At 51.2% G+C, this 25,726-nt stretch overlaps 1 protein-coding gene across 4 annotated transcripts; it reads left to right on the forward strand.

Annotated features, from left to right (window-relative positions):
- Window positions 1-357: 357 nt before the first annotated feature.
- Window positions 358-23,820, forward strand: Supt5h (SPT5 homolog, DSIF elongation factor subunit). Of its 4 annotated transcripts, none has more exons than XM_051207623.1 (30): window positions 358-503; window positions 760-843; window positions 6,036-6,195; window positions 6,819-6,884; window positions 7,422-7,433; window positions 7,836-7,905; window positions 8,022-8,090; window positions 8,182-8,247; window positions 8,431-8,461; window positions 8,777-8,845; window positions 10,664-10,915; window positions 12,808-12,897; window positions 12,998-13,068; window positions 14,231-14,336; window positions 14,474-14,567; window positions 14,653-14,789; window positions 16,697-16,852; window positions 16,953-17,099; window positions 17,942-18,088; window positions 18,179-18,304; window positions 19,090-19,174; window positions 19,416-19,526; window positions 19,601-19,703; window positions 19,815-19,942; window positions 20,026-20,131; window positions 20,490-20,648; window positions 20,754-20,922; window positions 21,021-21,224; window positions 23,261-23,356; window positions 23,433-23,820. In XM_051207623.1, exons 2-30 carry the CDS (start codon window positions 769-771, stop codon window positions 23,577-23,579), a joined length of 3,252 nt encoding a protein of 1,083 aa, XP_051063580.1. In that variant the 5' UTR covers window positions 358-503; window positions 760-768; the 3' UTR covers window positions 23,580-23,820. The 4 variants fall into 4 exon arrangements, with proteins under 4 accessions (XP_051063580.1, XP_051063582.1, XP_051063579.1 ...); XM_051207622.1 differs by having other exon boundaries at window positions 360-517; XM_051207625.1 differs by lacking the exon at window positions 20,490-20,648 and having other exon boundaries at window positions 359-517.
- Window positions 23,821-25,726: the final 1,906 nt, after the last annotated feature.

Raw genomic sequence — 25,726 nt, forward strand, 5'->3', positions numbered from 1 at the left:
GCATCGTCAGGAAGTTGGATTTGACCTGAGTCTAGGGAATCGCCTCGGAGTGCCGAGGGTGGGCGGCGATGTGAAGCAGAGTCTGTTCTGGGAAGGCTTAGAGGGTTTACGAAGAAATAGCCTTTTTTAAAATTATTATTATTTTCGAGATAGGGTTTCTCCGAATAGCCCTAGTTGTCCTGGAACTAGCGCTGTAGACCAGGCTGGCCTCAAACTCACAAAGATCCACTTAGCTCTGCTCTTCCAAGCGCTGGGATGAAAGGCGCGAGCCGCCACCACCACCCCCAGCTTTTTTTTTTTTTTTTTACCTTCTTAAGATGGCGGCTCTGCAATCCGCTTTAGCTACTTGAGCCACTTCCAAGATGGCGGCCCGCATGCCTTCCTCTGGGCAGGCTCCGAAAAGTCTCGCGTGAGGCGAGGCTAACGCGCCGGCTCTCGCGCGAGAGCGAGCACGTCAGCCCAGCCAGGCGTTGTGTGATCCGCAGCTGGCGCGGAAGCTTCAGGTGCGGAGAGATCGGTAAGAGGGTTTGCCGAGTGGTAGGCCCCGGGAGGGGGGGCGCCGGGGTCCGGGCCGGAGCCCGAGGCTCGGCGTGTGCCGGGGGGCACGGGCGCCACCCGCGTCCGCGATCGCCAGAGCGAGGCTGCAGGAAGTGCGCCGCGGGATTGTCTCCGCCTGTGGAACTTGCAGGGAAACTGAGGCTCGGGGTGGAGCTCCGGGTCCTGGCATGGATGCTCTGAGGCCGCTGTTTTCCTCCGCAGTTGCGGAAGATGTCAGACAGCGAAGACAGCAACTTCTCGGAGGAGGAGGACAGCGAGCGCAGCAGCGAGGCGGAGGAGGCCGAGGTCAGTGTGCGGGGTTCCGGGGGAGACGTTGCGCCTGGGGACGGGGACGGGGACGGGCAGAGAGGCCCCCGCGGGAGCGCGGGACTCGGAGCGCCTGGGGTTTCCGTCTTGTCGGGAGAGATGGGCGAGCACAAAGTCAGAGCGGGGCCGAGGGACCGCATCTGGAAGGTGGGGGTGCGCCAGGTCTCTGACATCATTGGCTTTTAAAACACCACGTATCCGATTTGTTTCATTTTGTTTGCTAATCATTGTTTGAGGTGCTAGGAGTGAATCCAGGGCTTTGATCATGCTAGGTAGACAGACCCGGTGCCGTCGAGTCCCAGTCTCAGCTGTTAGTATTTTGTTTTGTTTTTGGAATGCCTAGTTCTCCCAGAAGAGTATTTGTATTGCCTACTGTGTGCCAGGCACAATGCTTTGCCTTTGGGCTCCTGTTAACAGCTTTTAAAATGTAAACAAGCAACTGACAAGCAAACTTGTATTTGCTAATGCGAAAATGTAGTCAGTAAATAGAAGATACACAGGATCTGAAAAATCCAAAATCTGAAATGTTCTAAAATCTGAACCTTTAGCCCGGCGGTGGTGGTGCACGCCTTTGATCCCAGCACTCAGGAGGCAGAGGCAGGCTGATCTGTGAGTTCGAGGCCAGCCTGGTCTACTGAGCAAGTTCCAGGACAGCCTCCAACGTCACAGAGAAACCCTGTCTCGATAAACCAAAAATAAAATAAAATGTGAACCTTTTTGAGCACCTACATTAGTGCCACAAATGGAAATTTCCACACCCGAGTCAATGTGACAGGGCAAAGTGAAACACTGGTGCACTGAAAAACCGTAGTAAATATCAAATGTCTGTGCAAGGTGCATACGAAACGTGTGAATTCATGTCATAGTGTGCTTGACATAGAACTCGGGGCTTTGCACACACTAAGTATGAGCTTTACCACCCTAAATTTAGCTGTCTATCCTTAAATTTAGTATTGAGCTGTGGTGTGTGTGTGTTTCTTGGCCTGGGCCAAGGGCTTTTTTTGTTTGTTTTTGGTTTTTTGAGACAGGGTTTCTCTGTAGCTTTGGAGCCTGTCCTGGATCTCTCTCTGTAGACTAGGCTGGCCTCAAACTCACAGAGATCCACCGCTTCTGCCTCCCGAGTACTGGGATTAAAGGCGTGTGCCATCACCATTGGCATACATTAATTTCTTAATCGAGTTATTGGTGCTTTCAAAGATTTCATCGTGCGCAACATAAAACCTTTGAGGAAGGAACTAGGGACACTGGTGTCATTAGCATCATCAGGCTTCAGCCACCACACTAACCTGAAGCTACAACTCAGTGTCCCCCTCTTTAGTGGGAAATACAAGGTGGTCTATGAGGCATCTCTGCTCAGAAGTGGCCATCTCCTCCTTGTGTTCCAGGAGTGGGGACTGACCTCTGGCCTCAGGCATGCTAGGCACATGCCCTACTACTAAGCAGTATCTCCATCCTGCCTGTTCTGTGTACATTTGGGTTTTCTCCAGTACTGGGATATATCTGTTGCCATTTATCATTGTGTTTATTGGTGGCAGAGTTGAAAAGGGAAGGTGTCATGGATCTGTGTCCTGGAGGGCATCAGGATTAGGATTATGGGTTTCCGTTGATGTACACACTTGCATGGTCTGCTTGTCCTCTGTAGGTATTTAGTTGCCAGTCTGTGTACCTTTGCGGGTGGTCGGCCCTCTGCTCTCAGGCAGGCATCAGGGTGCCGTGGTGAGTTGGGCAGGTGGGGGTGACAGGACTAGCCTTTGTTCCAAGCTTTTAGTGACTCATGGCTTCAGGTCAGGTCTGGTGGTAATGAGAGCAGGGTCCCTGGCTCCATCCTTGCAGAGCTTTTTCCCTGGGCACCTAGGCAGACCCATGAGTCACCGGCTGCTGGCTGCTGTTTACACCGAGCGGGAGGTGTGAGGCCTGCCTCAGCTGCTGGCTGATGTGACCCTGCCAACAGCATGCAGCTTGCTGGGAGGGAAACCAACGGACTTCCCATTCAGCAAAGGCTGCTAGTGTGGCATGGTGGCTCACCGGCTGCCTTCCTAAGCTAACTGTAGCAGAGTGTTTTATAGATATACAGCCCGTACAGTCACGTAGGGGTGTGGAGGGCAGAGTGAGAACTGTAGCAGCCAGCGCTGCCTGCCAGGCTCCTGAGGTCTGTGGTGTCTGTCTTTGAGTCCATCGTTTATGAGACCTCCTAGGAATTGGCCATTCCAGTTCATGCTTACAATTTCAGATTGTCTCAAAAAACAACACAAATCAAAGACTGGTCCAGTCCCTGGGGAACACAATCGTGTACAGGAGCCCTTCTTTGCCTTAGGGAAGAGGGCTCAGGAAGAGGAAAAAAGACTCTGGGACCCAGCCAGGGACACAGTGGCAAGATGGCTTGAAAGAGACCTGTAAAGCTTGGCTTTTTAAAATATGATATGTAAGCCAGGCGATGGTGGCTTAGACCTTTAATCAGTGAGTTCAAGGCCAGCTTAGTCCACAAAATAGTTTCCAGGACAGCCAGGACACAGAGAAACCCTGTCTCAAAAAACCTAATTATATATGTATATATGTATATATATAATTATATATATATGTATGTGCAATTTTATTAATTCATGTAGAATTTTATGCAGTGTATTTTGATCATATTTGCCCTCTGCCCCCAACTCCTTCCAGGTCCCCCCTGCACCTTGTCATCCCCTCCCAACTTCCTGTTTTTCTTTTTTTTTTTTTTTTCTTTTTTTTTTTAATTTGATAACCTACCTAGTCCAGTTTGTGCTGGGGTTTGATCCATCTACCAAGCCCACACTCAGGACAGCTCTTCACACAGGACTGGTCTGTCATGCTGAGAGGCAGTGTGGTGCAGGGGCTGGGCTCTCAGTGATAGAGCTTGTGTTTAGCATTGTCCCGGCCCTGGGTTCCAGCCAGCCAATCCCAAATCCAAACAGAAACCTTCAAAAGGCGCTTTGTACCAGGTTGTGCAGAACAGAAACCTAGAGGGATTGTTTGGGAGGAAGGCCCTGGAAAGAGGGCAGGGCAGTGAGCAGTGTATGCTTCCTTCCAATCCTGCCAAGGAGCCATGGCAGGGAACAAATTATCAGACTCAGGGTTTATTGTGAATGTATATATTTTTTAAATCTTTGGTCACATTTATTAGTAGGTAAAATAATAACAACAATTAAAACATAAAATTTATAATTGAACATGTAAGAACATGTAAGTGAATTGGAGCAATGTTAATTTTTTTGAGGGGGAAGATTTTTTTCTTTGAAACTTACTCTGAAGACCATGCTGGTCTCGAACTCAGAGATCCACTTGCCTCTACCTCCTGAATGCTGGGATTAAAAGCATGTGCCACTACACCCAGATTAATTAATTAATTAATTAATTTTTATTTTATTTTATTTTGGTATTTCGAGACGGTTTCTATGTATTATTTTGGAGTCTGGAGCCTGTCCTGGAACTTGTTCTGTAGACCAGGCTGGCCTCAAACAGATTAAATTTTTAAAATTTATTTTTTTTATTGAGACTGAATCTTACCTTGTTATGGATGTACTGGAACTCACTCTGTAGATCAGGCTGGCCTCAAATATAGAGATCCACTTGCCTCTCTGCCTCCCAAGTGCTGAGATTAAAGGTATATCCCACCATACGAGCTTAAAGATTTTTTTTTAAAAGAGTGTGTGTGTGTGTGTGTGTGTGTGTGTGAATGTATCCTGCTATTTGTTGGGGGGTATGCCCTTAACAACAAAGGAGGGCTCTGGCATTAGACCTACAGGTGGTTGTGAGCTCCCCAGTATAGTGTTGAGAATTGAACCTTGGAATTTAGGAAGAACAGCTTATGCCCTGAACTGCTGAGTCATGGCTTCAGCCCAGAGCAATGTTAAATGTACATATTGATTCAGATACAATGCATTATTAGTTACTTTTGTATTTGAAGATGTTTCTTCTTTGACAGTTTCACACCTATATACATTGTATCTTTTAAACATCCTTTCTTGAGACAGGGTTACATTTTCTAGCCCTAGGGGCCCTAGAACTCAGCTCCTCCCTCTGCCTGCGCAGTGTTTAAGGCATGCTCTGCCACACTTGACCATAATAATAGATTGTGATTATATCCGCTCCCAACCCCCTCTTCCTCCTCCCCTGCCCAACTTTGTGTTCTTCCTTTTTTAAATCCACTGAATCCAATTAGTGCTGCCTTCGCGAGCGTAGACAACCTTCTATCAGTGTCAAGAAAATTGACTCTTGCTCCACCAGCCTCAGCTAATGTCATGAGTCCTTCCACCATTTATGCTGCAATTTCTTTCTTTCTTTCTTCCTTTCTTCCTTTCTTTCTTTTTCTTTCTTTTTCTTTTTTTTTTTTTTGCAGGGGGTATGGGGATGAGGCAGGGTTTCTGTGTGTAGCTCTGACGCCCTGGAACTTGCTCTGTAGATCAGGCTGACCTTGAACTCATGTAGGTCCACCTGCCTCTGTCTCCCAAGTGCTGGAATTTAAGGGTGAGCACCACTAGCTGGCTATGCTGGAATTATCGACTGGCCTGATGTTGTGCAGATTTCCACACTGCTGTGAGTTCACGAATGTAATGGCCACATCATATCCAAAACCAGCATTTCCCGGCGCTGCTCTCATCCTCCGGCTCTTACAGTCTTCCTAGCTCCTCTTTGCTGGTGCTCGCTGAGCCTTGTGGGATTGAGTTAGATGTCTTTTATGATGGAACACTCAGCAGTCAAGGGTGCCCCACCATGGCCTAGCTTCAGGGTCAGCTTCAGGTTGCTGGGATCCCTACACTTGAGATGGTCCAGGGCCAGATGACTAGAGGTGTTTTCAGGGAGAGTGAAGGTGACACCCGGCCACACTGCTGCTGTAGATGACACACACGTATGTATTACTAATAAGTCTCTGTGAGGTTATTTGTGAGCTGGCGCCCCAAAGAAAAAAATTCATCTACATAACAGGGATTAGAAACCGGGTGTGTGTGTGTGTGTGTGTGTGTGTGTGTGTGTGTGTGTGCGCGCGCGCGTGTGCGTGTTCGTGCGTGCGTGCGGTGTGCGTGTATGGTTTGTGTGTGTGTGTGCGGTGTGTGTATGGTGTGTGTGTGTATGGTGTGTGTGTGTGTGAGATCAGGGTTTCTGGATTTGTGGATAGTAGTACTCTGGTGCCCTAACTCTGCTTGACCTTACAGGCAGAGGATGAACGGCGGAGTGCAGCAGGCAGTGAAAAGGAGGAGGAGCCTGAGGAGGAGGAGGAGGAAGAGGAGGAATACGATGAGGAGGAAGAGGAGGAAGACGATGACCGGCCCCCAAAGAAACCACGCCATGGGGGCTTCATTTTGGATGAGGCTGGTATGTATGTCCTAGGGCCTGGGAGCACTGAGCATGTTTGAAGAGTACATGAGACATGAGACTCTCTCCAGTGTTGTGTACGTGCACCTGAGGCAGTGGGGACTGAGTATCCCAGATAATCACCCTCTGCAGAGCCGCATCCCCAGAGCCTCACCCAGGATTCTAGGCAAGCGCTGCTCACACTGAGCCACTCTTTGTTCTGAGATAGGGTCTCGCTAAATTGCTTAAGCTGGTCTTAAACTGACAGTGTAGCCTAAGTTGGCCTTGAACTTGCAGTTTTCTGCTTAGCCTCTCGTGTAGTTGGGGTGACAGGCCTGTATTAATGTTGGGGTTACAGGGGTGTGCCACCATGCCAGCTCTGGTGGTAATTGTTAGAAGGGCTATGTGTGGTTGGGGTGGAGTGGAAGAGATGCCCTTCAGAGATAGGTGGACCCACGAGACACCTCCTCCACTGAACCAGTTTGCGGCATGACCTTGTGTAAGGAGTGTCAGCCTTTCTGAGCCTCTGTCCAGGTCTGTGGATCTCTGGGACTTGTCTCCCAGAGGGAGTGTTCAATTCTCCTGGGGCTGGCGTTCTGAGGTCACCTTTCATCCCTGCTGACTGCCTGGCTTTCCCATTTCAGATGTAGATGATGAATATGAGGATGAGGACCAATGGGAAGATGGAGCTGAAGATATCCTGGAGAAAGGTGTGTGGGACCTGCCAGCAAGACCGTGTTGGGTGTGGTTGTGCCTGGGAGGGTGTCTTCTAGGCCCTTCCCCGCACCCCATGCCCTGCAACCACCGACCCTCACTCTTCACCTTGCTTCTTTCTGTCCTTGCCAGAGAGACGGCTCCTCCAATCCTTTTCCTTTTAGGCCCATGAGTGGGGGGCGGGGACTGTCGGTTGAGTGGTGGTACAGGGAGAGTATTCTGGGTGTCCCTTTTGTGGGGTGCAGGGCGGTGGGGTTGTGTCCCACAATACCCCCCACTTGCTGGGCCAGCGCCCCCTTCCCTGTTATTTTCCGTTCTGTGCGCCTCATACATTTCGGCTTCTCCTCACCCACCTGATGCCTGCCTGGCCTTTACTTTTGGTTTTTGACCTTCCTGTGTCCCTCCCTCCGCCCCACCCCATTGGTTGATTTTGCTGCTATAATTTGGCTCATACTTTGTCTACCCTGCACACCACCACCACCACCACCACCACCACCACCACCACCACCACCTTCTCCTCTTCCTCCAAGTAGAAGAGATTGAAGGTAAGAACTGGGCAAGTGTGGACTGTGGCTCTCCTCCCGAACCCTGGACGGCCCTGGGGCTGTGACTCACATGGGTGCAGGGTTAGGCAGCCTTGGGTGTCCGACCTAGGAAGCTCATAGATTTGTGTGTCCATAGGCCTCCATGTAGTGTAGGGGGAGTATGAGGTAGGGGAACTCAGGGTGTGCTGAGATGGTGAACTGAAGAATGCAGCCCCCCCCCCCCCAGCAACTGGACCAATCCCTGAGCACATAGGATGAGAAGCAGGGAGTTGAGGAGGACAGAAGGTGGGGGAAGATGGTGGGGTATGCTCAGCCAGGTGTCTCCCTACCCCAAGGCCAGGTCTGGCCCTGAACTCCCCAGTCCCATTTCCAGCATGACTCTCCCTGCTCCTCTATTTCCAGCCTCCAATATTGACAATGTTGTCCTGGATGAAGACCGCTCTGGGGCTCGCCGCCTGCAAAATCTCTGGAGGTGAGCAAATGAGGAGACCTGGGCGGGACCCAGCTTCCTCGGACGGATGTGGGGCAGGTCAGCCTGCCCTCCCATCCTCCACTTTCCTTCATGTCTGCCTTCCCCTTGTACTTAAGGGACCAGAGAGAAGAAGAACTGGGCGAGTATTATATGAAGAAATATGCCAAGTCGTCTGTGGGAGAGACGTAAGTGCCTGGAGGGCGCAGGAGCTCCTGGGTGGTAAGCAAGTGTGGTCTGGTGGGGCATCTCTCCTTCCCAACACTGGCCTCTCTCTAGGGTGTACGGAGGGTCTGATGAACTCTCAGATGACATCACCCAGCAGCAGCTGCTCCCAGGAGTCAAGTAAGAGAGAGGGAGAAAGGTAGAAGGTCAAAGGTGGGGGTCCCGTGTGGGGTCCGGACATGCAGGAGGCCTGCGTGCAGTTGATGAGAGCTGGGCCCTGGGCTGACGGGGAGGTGGTGTGGATCGTGTGTTACTGAAGAGACAGTTCTGGTAACCTTGTCCTGCTTACCCTGTGCTCTGCAGGGACCCCAACCTGTGGACTGTCAAGTGTAAGGTGCGTGTTCTGGCCTTGGGCTCTGTAGGGGAGGGCCACCTGTGTTCTGTGGGGCTCTTGGTCCTTCTGTAGCTGCCTCTGCTCCTTTTCTTGCCTGTCTCTGTCTTTGTCACTCTCCTCCCCCTCCTCCTCCCCCTCCTCCCTCTCCTCCCCCTCCTCCCCCTCCTCCCCCTCTCCCCCCCATCTCCCTTCGTGTCCTTTTCTTGCAGACCATCTCTCTGCTGCTTCACCTTCCTGCCTTCCTCCTGCCCCTGCTTCTTGGCTTGTGTCCTGCTCTCTTCCTCTTCAGGTTTCCAAATCCTCCTCTCTTTCCAGATTGGGGAGGAACGCGCCACAGCAATTTCCCTGATGCGCAAATTCATCGCTTACCAGTTCACAGACACGGTAAGTCGGGTAGTGGGCAGATTGTGTTTGAGGAACAGGTGGAAAGGCATGTGTAGGCACTAGGTGCCCTTGGGCAAGCAGAGCTGGGAGTGGTTGAGCAGATGACCTGGAACAAGGGAATAAGACCACAGCCTGGGTTAGATGCTCTGCCTCCCTGGGACTTTGTTCGTGTTGGGGGTGTTTGTTTTTAGCTGGAGAGACAGCTGTGGTTGACGGGAACTGAACTCTTGCCTTTTGTTTGTGACCGTCAGCTTTTAATGGCTGAGCCAGCTCTATAGCTTTAGCTTTGTTTTGGAGTGTGTATGCCGCATTGTGTGATGTCTGTGTGTTTACCTGTTGCATGGGTGCACACACCTGCGCGTTCATTTGTCCAGAGAGAAAGAATTTCACATACCTTTCACATACCTCTTGAGATAGGTCTCCCTGAACCTGGAGTTTATGTTTTGTTTGTTTTTGACTAGGTTAGCTGGCTAGCAAGCCCCAGAGATGTTCCTGTCTCATTCCGTATCTCCCTACCCCCAGACTTTTTACATGTATGCTAGGGATCCAAATTCAGGCCCTCATGCTTGTGAAGCAAATGCTCTTACTGAGTGAACCATCTCTAGTGTTGTGTGTGTGTGTGTGTGTAAATTAAAGCATACTGTTCTTGCAGAGGACTGGAGTTTGATTCCCAGTCCCCACAAATATCCACCTGTCCCTGCCTCCTGAATGCTACAACTAAAAGGTGTGCACTACCCCCACCTTGCCAAAAATTTTATTTGTGTATTTTTTTAGGTATGAGTGCTCTGTCTGCATGTATGCCTGCACGCCAGAAGAGGGCATCAGCCCCATTATAAATGGCTGTGAGCCACCATGTGGTTGCTGGGAATGGAACTCAGGACCTCTGGAAGAACAGCCAGTACTCTTAGCCTCTGGGCCCATCTCTCCGGCCCTGTGGTTATTTTGTTGTTTTTTTCCAGACTGGGTTTCTCTATGTAGCCCTGGAATTCACTCTAGACTAGGCTGGCCTTAAACTCACAGAGACTTTCTTCTATTTTCTCAGCACTGGGATTAAAGGCATGTACCTCCACTACCTGGCTTTAAAATGCTTTTTAAAAGCACACACACACACACAAAAAAGCCCTTTTAGCCAGATATGGTAACCCATACCCAAAATATTAGCATTTGGGAGATGACAACAACAGGAAGATTAGGAGTTCAAGGCCAACCTGGGCTACTTGAGAAACTGTCTCCAAAAATGAAAGGATTGGAGCTGTGACTTGGTTTGGTAGAGTGCTTGCTTTGCATGCCTGAAGTTCTAGGCTTGGTCTTCAGCTCTTGGTAAAATCAGACATAGTGATGAGTATGTGTGATCTCAGCAGTTGGGAGGTAGAGGCAGGAGGAATGGGAATCAAGGATTATCCTTGGCTACAAATCAATGTCCAGACCAGCCTGGGCTATGAAACCTTATTTCAAATAATCTCAGCATCAAGGAGATGGAGGCAGGAGAAACAAGAATTTGAGGCCATCTTGGAACAAAACGAGTCTGGGGTTTTTTGTTTTTTTTTTTTTTTTTTTTTTTTTTTTTTTTTGAGACTGGGTTTCTCTGTAGCTTTGGAGCTTGTCGTGGCACTCACTCTGGCCTCGAACTCACAGAGATCCTCCTGTCTCTGCTTCCTGAGTGCTGGGATGAAAGGTGTGTGCCACCACCGCCCAGCTAAAACAAGTGTTTTTAAAGCCTCCTTTGTGGTGGCTGGGACCACCCGAGTGTCTGTGCCAGTGTGTGGGTATGCACCTGCGTACTCACCTGGAGGACTCAGAGCGCACATTTGTCTCCAGCCCCTGCAGATTAAGTCGGTGGTTGCCCCGGAGCATGTGAAGGGCTACATCTATGTGGAGGCCTACAAGCAGACCCATGTGAAGCAGGCCATTGAAGGGGTGGGCAACCTGCGGCTTGGCTACTGGAATCAGCAGATGGTGCCCATCAAGGAGATGACTGATGTGCTCAAGGTGGTGAAGGAGGTGGCCAACCTGAAGCCAAAGTCCTGGGTCCGCCTCAAGCGAGGCATCTACAAAGATGACATCGCTCAGGTAGGAGGTGATGGAGCAGCTGAGGGGACCGGGCTCCTGTACACTGCCCTCTTTCTCCCCCCCCCTCCAAGATCCAGGGACAGAGCTTCCCTCAGGTAGGGAAGCGAGGTGCGGGCTTAGCTCTAAGCACACAGGATGTGGGTGGCTGTTGCTAGGACATTCAAAGGCAAGATGAGTAAAGTTGGTTGTGCTTCTAGTGGTTTGATTCCCAGCACCATATGGTGGTTCACAACCTTCTGTAACTCCAGGCCTGGGGATCTGAGGCCATCTGGCCTCTGAGGGAACCAGGCACGGCATAACAGAGACAGACAGACATGTAGCTTCCCACCCCTACCTCCACACACAAGATTAGAGTGCAGGAGTGAGGTACAGAGCAGAGATGGGAGGTAACGGGCCTCATGGTCCATTGTAGGTCCTTAATGTTTTTGTTTTGTTGAGACAGGGTCTGTCTTACTATGTAACCCTGGCTGACCTGGAACTTACTGCATAGACCAGGCTGGTCTCAAACTCACAGAGGTATCTGCCTGCCTCTGCCTCTGGAGTATGAGATTAAAGGCTTGTAAGTCTGGTGTCACTGGAGAGAGATGGGATGCTTCTGTGGAATGTAGTTCAATTTTTTAATTTTCTTATGCAATGGCAAGTGAGCCTACGGCCTTACACATTCTTGGCAAATATTCTTCAACTGAGCCACACCCCACTGGTAGATTCTAGGGAAATGCTCTACTGCTTCCTCCGGCTTGGAAGGTTAGGATCTTAAATGCATAGCTGAGGAGGGCATTTGTGGGTGTAAGAATGAAGGAATTGAGAATGACTGTAGTAGCCGCACATTGGCCGCCATCTGTTATAACCTGTCTTTGTGAGGCTTCAGTTGGATCCAGCCAGCTTGCCCGGTTCATACCTGAGAGGGGTGTGTGGATTGAGAAACGGGAGATAAAGATGCTAAGGAAAAGACAGAGACACAGAATGGAGTCAGGAGGGCAATCTGGCGAATATTGAACACGCCAATTTATTCTTCAACATTCTTAAATACCCCTACCGAAAAGGGGGAAATGACAAGACTTCTTTATCAAGATACAAAGAAGAAACAGACCTTCCTTAATTTTCCAAACATTTGGTAATCATAGCTTAGACTAAATCTCTCGTTATCTGGCCAAATAAATCCCTTGTCATTTAGACAAGACATCCAAGCCTAGGACCAAACACCCTAAAGTAGCCTTTTATTTAACCTTGGAAGAATAAGGTTAGTTTTGAACTCTCTGACCTTAAGCCAAGATGAAGTGAAACCATTTGTGTGGGCTCTGCCAGGTGACTGTCAGGGCTTCTACACTGAGTTCACTGCTTTGCTTGTATGAGGCTGTGGCTTTGATCCCCTGCACTACGGTCGGTGGGTGGGATGGAAAAGGGGCTGGGAATGTAGCTCAGTTGATGGAGTGCTTGCTTAGCATGTAGGAGGCTCTGGCTTCAATCTTCAGCCCTGCGTAAAACCAGGCATGGTGGTTCATGCCTATAATCCCAGGGTTCAGGTGGTGGAACAGGAGAGTCAAAGCCCATGGACATCCATAGCTGTTCAGCAAGCTTAAAGCCATCTTAGGCTGCGTGAGACCCTGTCTTTAGAAGATAAGAAAATCTACTCTAGGCTGAGCAGAGTAGAGTGGGAGATTATGAGAAAGAAGCAGTTTGGAGAAAATAGCCATTAGGCTGTGGTCTTGTGTTTGTGGGCCCTTTTAGATCTCCAATGGGGTATGCTCATTTCCAGTGCTAAGAAGTGTTGGGCGGGACAGAGAGGCTTCTGGGAGTTGTGAGCAAGGCGATCTCTTCCATGTCCTTCTCAGGCTCCTCTAGTGTCTTCCCTTCAGATTGCTGAGCCCTGTTGATCTGCTGCTTTCCTACAGGTGGACTACGTCGAGCCCAGCCAGAACACCATCTCCCTCAAGATGATCCCACGCATCGACTATGACCGCATCAAAGCCCGGATGAGCTTGGTACTGCAAACTGTGGTGCCTGCTGGGGGAACACTGTATTCCTGCTGGTGGCCAGCCCTCCTCCCTCCCCTCTCCCACATGTGGGCTTTGTTCTCCACAGAAAGACTGGTTTGCCAAAAAGAAGAAGTTCAAGCGGCCTCCACAGAGGCTCTTTGATGCTGAGAAGATCAGGTGAGCATCCTGGGAATCAGGCTTGGCTGCTGATGGTGTGGTGCAGTGTGCTTTGCTGGCTCCTCAGGTACTCCCCCTCAGGTGCCTTGAGAGCACACTTAGCTGGGCAGTCTGGCCTCAGGCAGGCACTTTCTTTTCTGTCTTGGGGCCTCAGTTTCCTCTGCTACACATTGCCTTTTCTTTTCTTTTTTGGTCCTGAGGATTGGATAGCAGATCCCGTACATGCTAAGCAAACACTCCATCATTAAACTACATCTCAGTCTGTTGCATGTTGCTAATAATGATGAACTACTCCAATCTCCCAGAGTTCATATGATTGTGTGTGTGAGTGTATGTGTTTAGGACTGGCTGGGGTTCCTGGTGACAGACGGGGGGTGGGGGTGGGTCACACAGGGGTTTTTCTAGTCCTACTCTGGAACCCATGTGTGTGAGGCAGTCAGGCAGTTTTGGTTTGCTCTAGGGTAGAACTTCGGGCATTGAGCACATTGTCCACAGGTTCCACCACTAGGCCAAGCTTCAGGAGAGGGCAGAGGGGCCCCTCAGTGCCCATCAGAGCACACTGCTCCCTTTGCTAGGGTCATTGCTAGACTCACCATGTGGTGAAGATGGCTGTAGTGGCCACCATCTTTCTATACTGGGGGGTCTAAGTTAAGTGCTTGAACCCTGTTTGCAGGGTAAGGGACCCTGACAAGTCTGGCCTGGACTTACAGCACAGGGTTGGCTCCCATCTGTAATCATCAGCCTTGCTTTTACCTCCCCTCTGCTAGAGAGCGAGGTCCTGCTTCTGATGTCACAGGGCTTGGGGGCATCAGCACACTGTGAACATGTGGGGACCTTGCCCTTCAGGAATAATACTTACTCATCTGTGTTTCTGAGAGCCTGCTGTGTGCTCGGCACTAACTGTCCAGTGAGAATGGGGACAGCAGCAGGGACTACAGGCCAGCTTCTGCCCTGTGCCAGTGATCACTAAGGCAGGGAGTCCCTTCATTTAGCTGGCCTTTGGGGTACGAAAAGTCATTTAAGCCACCAAAGTTGTGTGTTTGAGAGCCCTTTTTCCACCCAGGAATAGGTTCTCGTTCTCTCTCTCTCTCTCTCTCTCTCTCTCTCTCTCTCTCTCTCTCTCTCTCTCCTCTTACCATTTCTGTCCTCCCCCTAATCTCAGGTCCTTGGGGGGTGATGTTGCCTCCGACGGTGACTTCCTCATCTTCGAGGGGAACCGCTACAGCCGGAAGGGATTCTTGTTCAAGAGCTTCGCCATGTCTGCAGTGGTAAGGCCCAGTGAGCGGTGCTCATAGGGGGGTGCAGCTTCTAGAGCCGTGGTCACCAGTGTTTTGTCCTGGGCAGTGGTTCTCACTGATGGTGACACTGACCCCTGTTTACCTCTTCCGTTTACCCTGGATCTCAGATTACAGAAGGTGTGAAGCCCACCCTGTCAGAGCTGGAAAAGTTCGAAGATCAGCCTGAGGGCATCGACCTGGAGGTGGTGACTGAAGGCACAGGTATGTGGTCCTGGCCTGGTGCCTGGCTGTGGAGGAGGGTGGCCCTGGAGATGGCTGCCCAGTCAAGCCTGCACTGTCCCCTCAGGGAAGGAGCGGGAGCACAATTTCCAGCCTGGGGACAATGTGGAGGTGTGCGAGGGGGAACTCATCAACTTGCAAGGCAAGGTCCTCAGCGTGGACGGCAACAAGATCACCATTATGCCCAAGCACGAGGACCTCAAGGTGACCCTGCAGAGCTGTCTGTGTCTGGTGGTGGCAGGCAGTGGTTTCTGTCCTCAAGGGGGACATGTCTGGACTGTTTTGTGTCTCCTTGTGCTGACAGTCTGCTGAGAGTATTTAGACCTATTTTCTGTGACTGGGGAATTCTGCGGGTGTCTGGTTGTTTCTCAGGCCTGATTCTGCCCGTCTGTGGGGGACTTTGCGAGTACAGTCTGGGCTGTCCTGCTTATGAGGGAGGACAGCCTGATAGTGATGTGCACCCCTGTGTGTGATTGTTTAGAGCAGAGGAAGAATGCATGCACGGGATGCCCCTCTTTTTTGGTACCTGTGTGTGGTACTCAGAACCCAGGGCTCTGCACATACTAGATAAATGCCCTACTCCTTAGCCTTAACCCCAGCCCGTCACTGGAGGCTTCTGCTATTGAGCCATATTCTTTACGTGTGGTTCCACACATTTTGTTTTTGTTTTTCAAGACAGGAACTCACTCTGTAGACCAGGCTGGCCTCTAATTCACAGAGATCCTCCTGTCTCTGCCCCCTAAGTGCTGGGATTAAAGGCATTCAGCATCACTGCCTGCTCCTTTTTTGTTCTTGTTTTTTTACATTTACTTGTTTTGTGCGTGCATATACCACCGCACATATGTAGAGGTCAGAGTCTGTTTCTTCCTTCACTGGTCTTTACTCAGGATTGAACTCATGCTAGCAGACTTGGCTTAAGCTCCCTTACCACTGAATCATCTTATCATCTTGCTGATCCCCTTTGCATTTTTTTTTTTTTTAAATGGGGTCTTGTTATGTAGCTCTGGCTGGACTGGAACTCACTATATAGACCAAGCAGGCCTTTAATTCACAGAAACCCACTTGCTTCGGTCTCCTAAGTGCTAGAATTAAAGGCATTTGCCTCCATGCCCAGCCTCTTTTTGCTTTACAGAAATTGTATTTAATCACAGTGTGCGTGCATGGGTGCATGAGGAAAGGACAGGGATAGAGCTCAGGTTGACAGTCTTTGGCAGAAAGCTCCCTTACCCAAGCTGAGTCATCTCACTGGTTCTGCTTTTACCTTTTTTTTTTTTTTTTTTTTAACATTTGTTTATTATGTATAGTGTTCTGTCTGCATTGCACGTCTGCCTGCACACCAGAAGAGGGCACCAGATCTCATAGATGGTTTATGAGCTACCATGTGGGTGCTGGGAATTGAGCCCGGCTCTTCTGAAAGAGCAGCCAGTGCTCTTAACCTGAGCCATCTCTCTAGGTCCCTGTCTTTACCTTTTGAGTCAGGGACTTGCTAACTTATCCACGCCAGCCTTAAACTTGTAGTTCTCCTGTCTCATCCTCTCGAGTAGCTGACTCGCCTGCAATCACTAGGTCCCCTTTATGGGATGTTTTCTCATGTTGTTGAAGGACAGACTTGGAGTCTGTCTTGCCATAATGCCTTAATCTGTCTGTCTTGGTTGTTTGTGAGAAGTGGCATGTCTCAGACTCACTGGGTTTAGGGTTTGACTATGGAGTAACCTTGGCCAGTGCCTGCTTTCAGCCACAGAGGTGCAATGCCTGTGTGTATGCCAAGTTACTGGTGCCAGTATGCAGTATCTTGGGTTAGGGAATGGCATTAAAAGACTGGTCCAAGAGTTCCATATGTTTGAGGACAAGCTGCCAGTGAGTTCAGGCATATGTTTGTGGGTCACGGGCTGGCCCTCTGTGTGGTAGAGGATTGTCCAGCTCAAGTCCTGCCTGGGGCAGCTGTCTCTGGAGGAGCTATGCAAGTGTCTCAGATGCCTCGGGTGGGTGGTGGGTAAGCTGCCGTGAGTCTGCTAGGGTCTCAGTTAGGCCTGAGTGATGCTAAAGGTGAGTAGGACAGGTGATTATGGTTTCCCTTATGTACTCACTGTCTCCGTGGCCAAATCTTCCAGGACATGCTTGAGTTCCCAGCCCAGGAACTTCGAAAGTACTTCAAGATGGGAGACCATGTAAAAGTGATTGCTGGCCGATTTGAAGGTGACACAGGTCTCATTGTGCGGGTAGAGGAGAACTTTGTCATTCTCTTTTCGGATCTCACCATGCATGAGGTAAGTGCCTAGAAGAGCGTGGCAGAGGCATCCGTACTAAGAAGATTCTGGTAGGTGACTCCCTGGGGCCTGCCTCACCCCTTGCACTGTCTCTGCACAGTTGAAGGTGCTTCCCCGGGATCTGCAGCTCTGCTCAGAGACAGCCTCAGGTGTGGATGTCGGGGGCCAGCATGAGTGGGGTGAGCTGGTACAGCTGGACCCCCGCACTGTGGGTGTCATCGTGCGGCTAGAGCGAGAAACCTTCCAGGTATGTCTTTATGCTCCTCTCCCAAGAGTCCCACGTCCCAGGAGGTGCTAGAGCGTGGCGACCAAGTTCACAAATTGTGCTGGGTTATAGACTTGGTAAGGCTCCCTGAAGTCTCTCTGTACTGCTGGCAAGTGGCCTGTCATTTTTCCTGTCTGCCTCAAGTTTCATACCAAGATCTACGTCACTGGCTGGGAAGCTGATATGGCCCAGTATTTGGTGCTTTTGCAAAGATGTCATGCTACAGTTGCCACACCTCTGCCCTCCCCCACTCTCCACCCCACGTGTGCATTAGCATAATAGTACCTAGGACCCTGAGTCTCTTGTTGCTCTGTTCTGTGTGACCCTGGCCTCATGACTTGTCCTCTTAGGGCCACCATAAGGTAGGAATTGTGTGAAACGGTTGGCAGGGGTGGGTAATCCGTGGGCTCCTCCTCTGGTGCCCCGATGCTCGGTCAGGAAGATAGTCTCCTCCCAAAGTGCCTTTTGTTTCCCTGTGTAGTCTAGGATGACCATGAGTCCCCATCCTCCTGCCTCCACATTTAGTGTTGACATTACAGATAGTTTATGTGGTGCTGCCAATCAAACACAGAGCTTCATGTGTGCTAAGCCAGCACTCTGAACTGAACTACGTCCCAACCCTAAGGATCTTTTGGAAAGATCTAGAATATTTGCGGCTGACCTAGTGCTTGGTGGTTGGTGCTCTGACTTTGGTCCACGGTCATGCAGTTAGGGTGCTGCATAGGGCTTAGGGTTTCAGGATTGTCTTCCCCAAGGAGGAGACATCTCACCACATCCCCTTCCATCCTCTGCTTATTCCTCCCCCCCCCCCAAAAAAAAAAAAGGTTCTGAACATGCATGGGAAGGTGGTGACTGTCAGGCACCAGGCTGTGACTCAGAAAAAGGACAACCGCTTTGCTGTGGCCCTAGACTCGGATCAGAACAATATCCATGTGAAGGACATTGTCAAGGTCATCGATGGCCCGCACTCAGTAAGTGTCAGCGCTGCTCTCCGGCTGAGGCTAAAGATTTGCAGTGGGGTCTGCCTTGTCCAATGTATTAACCCCACCCCTCCTGCCCAGGGACGAGAAGGCGAGATCCGCCATCTGTATCGAAGCTTTGCCTTCCTGCATTGCAAGAAGCTGGTAGAGAATGGTGGAATGTTCGTCTGCAAAGCACGACACCTGGTGTTGGCGGGGGGCTCAAAGGTGAGGACATCAGTGCCTAGGAGCAGTTGCCAGGCCAGGCTGGTTGGGACTAGAAATAGGTATTACTGCCAACTCCCTGGGGAAGGTGAAAAAGGCTTCTTTGGGACTTTGAGCTGCTTTCCTGTCGTTTATTTGTCACTCACTTTCGTGGGAGATAAAGTCTCCACCCTCCTCAATCTGCAGGGCCCAGGTGAAAGTGAGGCGGGGCAGGCTTTCACTGTGAGCACAGAGATGGGGTGAAGGGGTGCAGAGCCACCGTGTACCTCGGGCTCTGAGACAGGAGCGGCAGGAACGTTGTGCAGAACCAGATGTGGGGAAGGAAATCTGAAGCAGGATGTGACAGCACACGCCTGCAGTACCAGCACTTGGGAAGTAGGCACGAGGCAGCCTAACTTAAGGTTGTTCTTGGCTACATAGTGAATGTAAGGCCAGCCTGAGCCTCAAAATTAAAGTAAAAAATAAGGAAATCGGGGCTAACAGGTGACCCCAGTGCCTGCCGACAAGATGATTTTTCCCTGTGATTTGTGTCACTAGGGACTCAAATTTCAGACTCATTTTGGTTAAGCTGTATATCTTGGTGAGGGGGAGACCCAGGCCTCTTGATGGCGAGGCCTACAGAGGTAGAGGGGTGGCGTCTCCTCACCTAGGAGATGGGGGCTTTGCCACTGGAAGAAGGAGGGATGGTTGCTGGGCTGCTGCAAGCAGGACCTAGCCCAGTCAGTATGGGGAGGAGGCCTTTCACCTCTACTGCCTACCTGGCTGCTCACTTGTTTTCCCTCTCCCAGCCCCGGGATGTGACCAATTTAACTGTTGGTGGCTTCACTCCTATGAGCCCCAGGATCAGCAGCCCCATGCACCCCAGTGGCGAAGGTGAGATGGGGCCAAGAGTTCAGAGATTAGAATGGGGGAGCCTCGAGTGTTCAACTTGAGAGCCTTGTGGCCAGAGTGGAGTCAGAGAGGACCCCAGGGTTAGGGAGTGGGTGGAGGAGGCCCCTAACCCTCTTGGGGCAGCTGAAGCTGGTAGAGAGTTTTAAGGGTGTCCTGGCTATGGGTACAGTGTAAGAGGGAAAGGCGTATCCCTGGGACCCCACAACATATTTCTACCCTACAGGCCAGCATGGTGGCTTTGGCAGCCCGGGTGGTGGCATGAGCAGGGGCCGGGGGCGAAGAGATAACGAGCTTATAGGCCAGACTGTGCGTATCTCCCAGGGACCCTACAAAGGTGAGCCATGGGGTGTGGGGAGGCAGGGACGGTGCTGGAGAGCCCCACCCACCTGACGGCCTAACTCCTTGTAGGCTACATTGGTGTGGTGAAGGATGCCACGGAGTCCACGGCCCGAGTGGAACTGCACTCTACCTGCCAGACCATCTCTGTAGACCGCCAGCGTCTTACCACAGTGTATGTCTGGGCTGAGGAAAGACCAGTGTGGGGATGATGGCTGGGCCTAGGGAGGGCCAACATGGGCATGCTGGTAGGCATCCCAACCACCCCACTGTTCTTTGTCCACAGGGACTCCCAGCGTCCAGGCGGCATGACCTCCACCTATGGACGAACACCCATGTATGGCTCTCAGACACCCATGTACGGCTCTGGCTCCCGAACACCCATGTATGGCTCCCAGACACCTTTGCAGGATGGTAAGTATGTCCACAGCACTAGGATGAAGCAGAGGTTCGGCACGTAGGGTACAGCAACGAGCATGCTTCTGTACTTTATCCAGGAAGCCGCACTCCACATTATGGCTCACAGACACCCCTGCATGATGGCAGCCGCACTCCTGCTCAGAGTGGGGCCTGGGACCCCAACAACCCGAACACGCCTTCCAGGTGAGGGCCGTATTTAAGATGTGCTGTGTTGGCTAGGTTGTGAGTGGTTGTGTCTGAGTATTGTGGTGACTGCTCCGGGCCAGGGATACCATGTCGCGTCCTCATCACCAGCTTCAACCTGCAGTTACTCTGTGCTTGGGAGACATTGCCAGGTGTGTGATCTTGAGCAGGCAGCCTTGTCCCTCTGCACCATCGCATCGACTCAGCTGTGGCATTGCGTTAGTGTCAGGAAAGCCTTTGTTTGGGGCTTGTGTCAGAATGAAGGTACCTCAGTTGAGGGTCCAGTGTGTAGAGCTGTTCTGCAAGCATCATCAGATTTGTTACCACCCGTCATTCTCACAGACTTGTGTCCCACCAGGGCTGAGGAGGAATACGAGTATGCCTTTGACGACGAGCCCACCCCATCCCCACAGGCATATGGGGGAACCCCGAATCCCCAAACACCCGGCTACCCAGACCCATCATCCCCCCAGGTCAATCCACAGTACAACCCGCAGACACCAGGGACGCCAGCCATGTGAGTCCACCAGGGCTGAGCCCGAAAAGCCCTGCACACAGCTGCCCACCGCCCTACCTCCTGACCCTTTCTGTCAGTGCTGAGACCCCTTTCTTCTGTCTACAGGTACAACACGGACCAGTTCTCCCCCTACGCTGCCCCTTCTCCACAGGGGTCCTACCAGCCCAGCCCCAGTCCCCAAAGCTACCACCAAGTGGCACCAAGCCCAGCAGGCTATCAGAACACCCATTCTCCAGCCAGCTACCACCCTACACCGTCACCCATGGCCTATCAGGTATGCCATGTCACAGGAGGCTGTGGACTCCGGTAGGCCTGAGTTGGGATGGCCAGGCCCAGTGACTGTTCCAGACACTTATTCCTCTCTTTGTTCAGGCCAGCCCCAGCCCCAGCCCTGTTGGCTACAGTCCGATGACCCCTGGAGCTCCTTCTCCTGGAGGCTACAACCCACATACGCCAGGCTCAGGCATTGAGCAGAACTCCAGTGACTGGGTGACAACTGACATCCAGGTGAAGGTGCGAGACACCTATCTGGATACACAAGTCGTGGGCCAGACAGGCGTCATCCGCAGTGTCACGGTAAGTAGGATCCTGGGGGGTGGGCAAGGCCCCCCAACTCTGTAGTTACTTACTTTTGTCTGGTGCTACGGGTGGAACCCTAAGCCTCCTACGTGCTAGGCTAGTAAGCTACATCCCACTGAACTTATCCCCAGCTCACTCGTTTACAGCTTCAACTTTGCAACTGTAATGTCTGGCATGCTGTGATGTATGGACACATAAGGAAGGCTGAGGTGGCTGTGGTCCCAGGGGATGGGTAGCTGTGTCTCCTGTGCTCACAGCTCAGACCTGGCACACTGGAGCATGGTGACTTTGTGTCACCGCTTTGGAAAGATAAACTTAGTAGTGTAACAAGTGGCCCCCTGGACAAGGCACCCACACCCCTAGGCTCAAGCTTCCAGAGGCCCACTGAGTGCACAGGCCACCCCCCGTCTCCCATCCAGTCTAGTCTGGCTAGTCCTTCAGCTTTCAGAAAGTCACTGTCTTAGGGATCTGGGAGGTCTTCCTGTCACTCACCTGTTGCTTAAAAGTTGAGTGTCAACCCTGACTTGGGTAACAAAGTCTGTATTTGAGGCTGAGGGTGCTCAGTGCATTTGTTTAACTTTCAAGGGGAGAGGACCTGTATTCTTTTCCTCAGGAGCCCGACATTCTGCAGGAAAGCTTTGTACCTTGTTAACCCTCCGTGGATGTTCTGATAGGCTCGATCAAACACCAGGGACCAAATTACCTTGTGTTGGGGTAGAGAGATATGTCCCCAGAGTGGGCAAAATTGGCCTGAGAAGCCTAAAGGGCTTGGGGAGCAGGGTGAACCCAGCTTTGGGGAAATCAGGGAGGACTTTCTGAGACCTGAAGTGGGGGATATGAGTAAAGCAGAAGCACTCGGGAGGCAGAGGCAGGCAGATCTCTTGAGTTTGAGGCCATCCTGATCTACAGATCAAGTTCCAGGACAGCCAGGGAGGGCTACACAGAGAAACCCTGTCTCAAAAAAAACCAAAACAAGTAAGCCAAGCAAAAATATGCATAGGCTGAAGGAAGCTGAAGTGTACTTATTGTGGCCAGACTAGAAATGCCCTGGTGGGCTGGGGGAGGGGGTGGTGCATACCTTTAGTCTTAGGTGGATATCTGAGTTCAAGGCCAGGACTATACAGAGAAAAACAACAACAAAAAAGAAATACCCAGGGTGAGGGAAGGTGAGCAGTGAGGCTGGGAGAGTGGCTGGGCCAGAGGGCTCATCAGGAGAGTGGCAGGGCTGACCTATGATGTGGACCTGCTTCTCCATGTTGCAGTAGCATGGGTGGATTGGGACGGTGACACTGGTGTCAGGAAGGACAGGGTGCTCTGTGGGAAGGCAATGGGGAAGGCAGGTGACCATGCCCAGGTGAGCTTGCTTGGAGTCGGGGTTGATCCTGTGACTAGGGTCCCAGAGAAATAGCAGCTGGCGAGAGGAGGCTAGTTTTCATGTGTGAGAAGTTAGCTCTTTGTTTGTTTGTTTTTTCAAGACAGGGTTTCTCTGTGTATGTAGTCCTGGCTGTCCTGGAACTCTGTAGACTCACAGAGATCCGCCTACCTCTGTCTTCTGAGTGCAGGGATTAAAGGCGTGGGCCACCAATTTAAGTTTTCTCTTTTGATCTACTTTTGTGTTTTTGTTTCTCATTTTGTTTCTTGAGACAAGGTCTCACTATGTAGCCACTGGTTACACACACTTTTAACCCTAATACTGGGGAGGCAAAGGCAGGCAGATCTCCTGAGTTCCAGACCAGCCTGGCTACACAGAGGAACCCTGTCCCGGGGTGGGGATGGGGCAGGTAAAAATAAACGAAAAAAGACATAGATGGGCTGGCCTGGAATCCAGAGATCTTCTTGCCTCTGTCCCATCTCCAAGTACTGGGATTGAGTTGTGTGCCACAACGCCTGCTCTTCTGACCTGATTCAGCTGCATTTAGTGGGTTCCTTCGCTGCCTTATCTGCTCACCCCGATAGTGTGTAGTGCCTGAAGGCCAGGCTGCAGATTGCATTGAGAGGAGGGCAGGCTGAGCAGGCTGTTCTCCCCTCTGCAGGGGGGCATGTGCTCTGTGTACCTGAAAGACAGTGAGAAGGTGGTCAGCATCTCCAGTGAGCACTTGGAGCCCATCACCCCCACCAAGAACAACAAGGTAGGGTGGGGCCTTTGGGAGCGCACAGGAGGGCGTGGCTGCTGCTGGTGGGTCTGACACTCCCTGTTGCCTCCAGGTGAAAGTGATTCTTGGTGAGGACCGAGAGGCCACCGGGGTCCTACTGAGCATTGATGGTGAGGATGGCATCATCCGAATGGACCTGGAAGACCAGCAGATTAAGATCCTGAACCTCCGCTTCCTAGGGAAGCTCCTGGAGGCCTGAAGACCGGGTTTGCGTGCAAGCATGGAGCAAACAGTCCACCCTCTGGCCTCGCATGGCCCAGCATGGAGCCCTGAATCTGGAGCGAGCCAGCCAGCTGGGTGACCATTCTGGAGTTGCTTTTCCTCGGCCCCTGTCACTCTAGACATCCGTAGAGTCTGAGAAAGGTTCCCACCTTCACTCTGCTGCCCCAGCTTGCCTTTGCGTTCAGGTCTTTCAATAAAGAGAAGCTGTTTGAAAAGTGTGCGTGAATGTGTGTGTGTGGTGTGTTGGTGGGAAGGGTTGTCTTGTTTAAGTGTAGTTTTACTAAGTTGGGGCAAATAACTGGATTCTCAATTTCCCCATCTAGAAAATAATGCCTCTGGGACTCCAAAGGGCTCTTCAGAGGACATAGAAGGAGAAAGGATTATAGCTGGGCCTTGTGGTTCAGGCCCATCACCCAAGCTGCTCCAAAGACCGTGCGGGCAGAGGTCCCGTTAAGGACAGCAGGTCCCCTTAGTGTAGCTGTTCTCAACCTGTGGTCCGCAATGGTTGGGGGTGACCACAACATGAGGGACTGTATTAAAGCGTCACAGCATTAGGATAACCACTGCCTTACTGGGTAGTGCACGCCTTTGGTCCCAGCACTCGGGAGGCAGATCTCTGATTTCGAGGCCATTCTGGTCTACACAGTGAGTTCCAGGACAGCCAGAGCTACATAGTGAGACCCTGGGGGTGGGAGGTGGGGAACATGGGAGTCAGAATAACTCAGCAGGGACACAGCTTAGTGGTGCCATGGGTTTAACACACAGTAGGTAAAAAATAACCTAATTAAGATTGGAGTTTGGGCTGGGTGGTGGCAGCGGCGGCGATGCACACCTTTCACACCTTAATCCCAGCACTTGGGGAGGCAGAGGCGGGCAGATGTCTGTGAGCTGGAGGCCAGCCTGGTCTACAGAGTGAGTTCCAGGGCAGGCTCCAAAGGCCACAGAGAAACCCTGTCTTGAAAAACCAAACAACTAAGAAATGGAGTTTGGACTGCTCAGAACTTACTCGACCTGTGGTGCAGCCCTGTGAGATGTGAGGGATGAGTCCATACCTAGAGAAGAGTGCTTCTGGAGCCTGTGGTTGCTGAGCCCTCTGGTGATGGGTTGTCTCAACCACAACAGCCAACAGCTGAGTCGAGGTAGTCCACGCAAAGCCACGGATCCCATGGTGGCCTGAGTTCAAGCTTGAGAACCCACACGATGAAAGGAGAGAGCTGACTCCTGGCTGTCCTCTGACCTCCACATGCAGGCTGGGTTATCCTCTCCCTGGGTGAATAAACTTAAGCCGTGACACCTGGTCAGGAGACAGGAAGTACCTCAGTCAGCTGACTGGGTGGAGTCCAGACATGGAAAGTGGTATTAATACTGAGGGAATTTGTGCCCAGTGGAGAGCCCTCAAGTACCAGCAGTAACTGATGGACAGACATGATTAATGGGAGAACTGAATGAAACAATACCGTCTAGAGCTTGCCACGTGACTGAAATTACACCGTAGGGCCAACTGAAGATCAACTCGGTGTTTCCCAGGGACTTGTCATTACGTTACCCTGTGCTGCAGCCATGATCCCAGCCTCCTCAGAGGATTCTAAGCCAGCACTATCCAGTCCTACAGTCTAACCTTGAATGCCCAGAGCAGTGAACCCAGGATTGCTTTAGCAAGTCTGATAACCGAGGTGCAGGAATAAGCGCCCTAACCTTGCTCTTTTCCATATTTGATAGGCCCAAGTCTTCACAAATGGAGGCATATTATAAAATGTCTCAGGCATTAAAGACATGCTGCTGGGCCGAGTATATGGTAAGCATATGCCTCATAATCGCAGCACTTGGAGGGAACAGAGCAGAATCAGTTCAAGGTCTTCCTCAGCTGTATATGTCAGCCTGAGCTACATGAGACCCTGTCTCAAAAGTGAAAGATTTTAGCTTGCAGAGCAAGGATGTGGGAAAGGGGCAGTAGAATAATTCTTGCAAGCGGAATATAGGAAATCATAGAAATGGACGTTGACATGGGAGGAAAAGACAGAAATTATGAGAACAAGGAAGGTTACTATGGTGATGGGGCTAGTGGTTATATGCTAGACTGATCTTGTTAAAAAGGGCTAGTTACTAAATCATCAAACCTTTGTG

Source organism: Phodopus roborovskii, unplaced genomic scaffold (assembly GCF_943737965.1).
Source record: "Phodopus roborovskii unplaced genomic scaffold, PHOROB, whole genome shotgun sequence".
In the NCBI taxonomy this organism is placed as follows: Eukaryota; Metazoa; Chordata; class Mammalia; order Rodentia; family Cricetidae; genus Phodopus; species Phodopus roborovskii.

Coding starts and splice junctions, on each gene's coding strand:
- Supt5h (XM_051207623.1), top strand. CDS start 769: ATGTCAGACAGCGAAGACAGCAACTTCTCGGAGGAGGAGGACAGCGAG. Junction 10,916..12,807: donor ACAAAGATGACATCGCTCAG/GTAGGAGGTGAT, acceptor GCTTTCCTACAG/GTGGACTACGTCGAGCCCAG. Junction 19,175..19,415: donor CATGCACCCCAGTGGCGAAG/GTGAGATGGGGC, acceptor TCTACCCTACAG/GCCAGCATGGTGGCTTTGGC.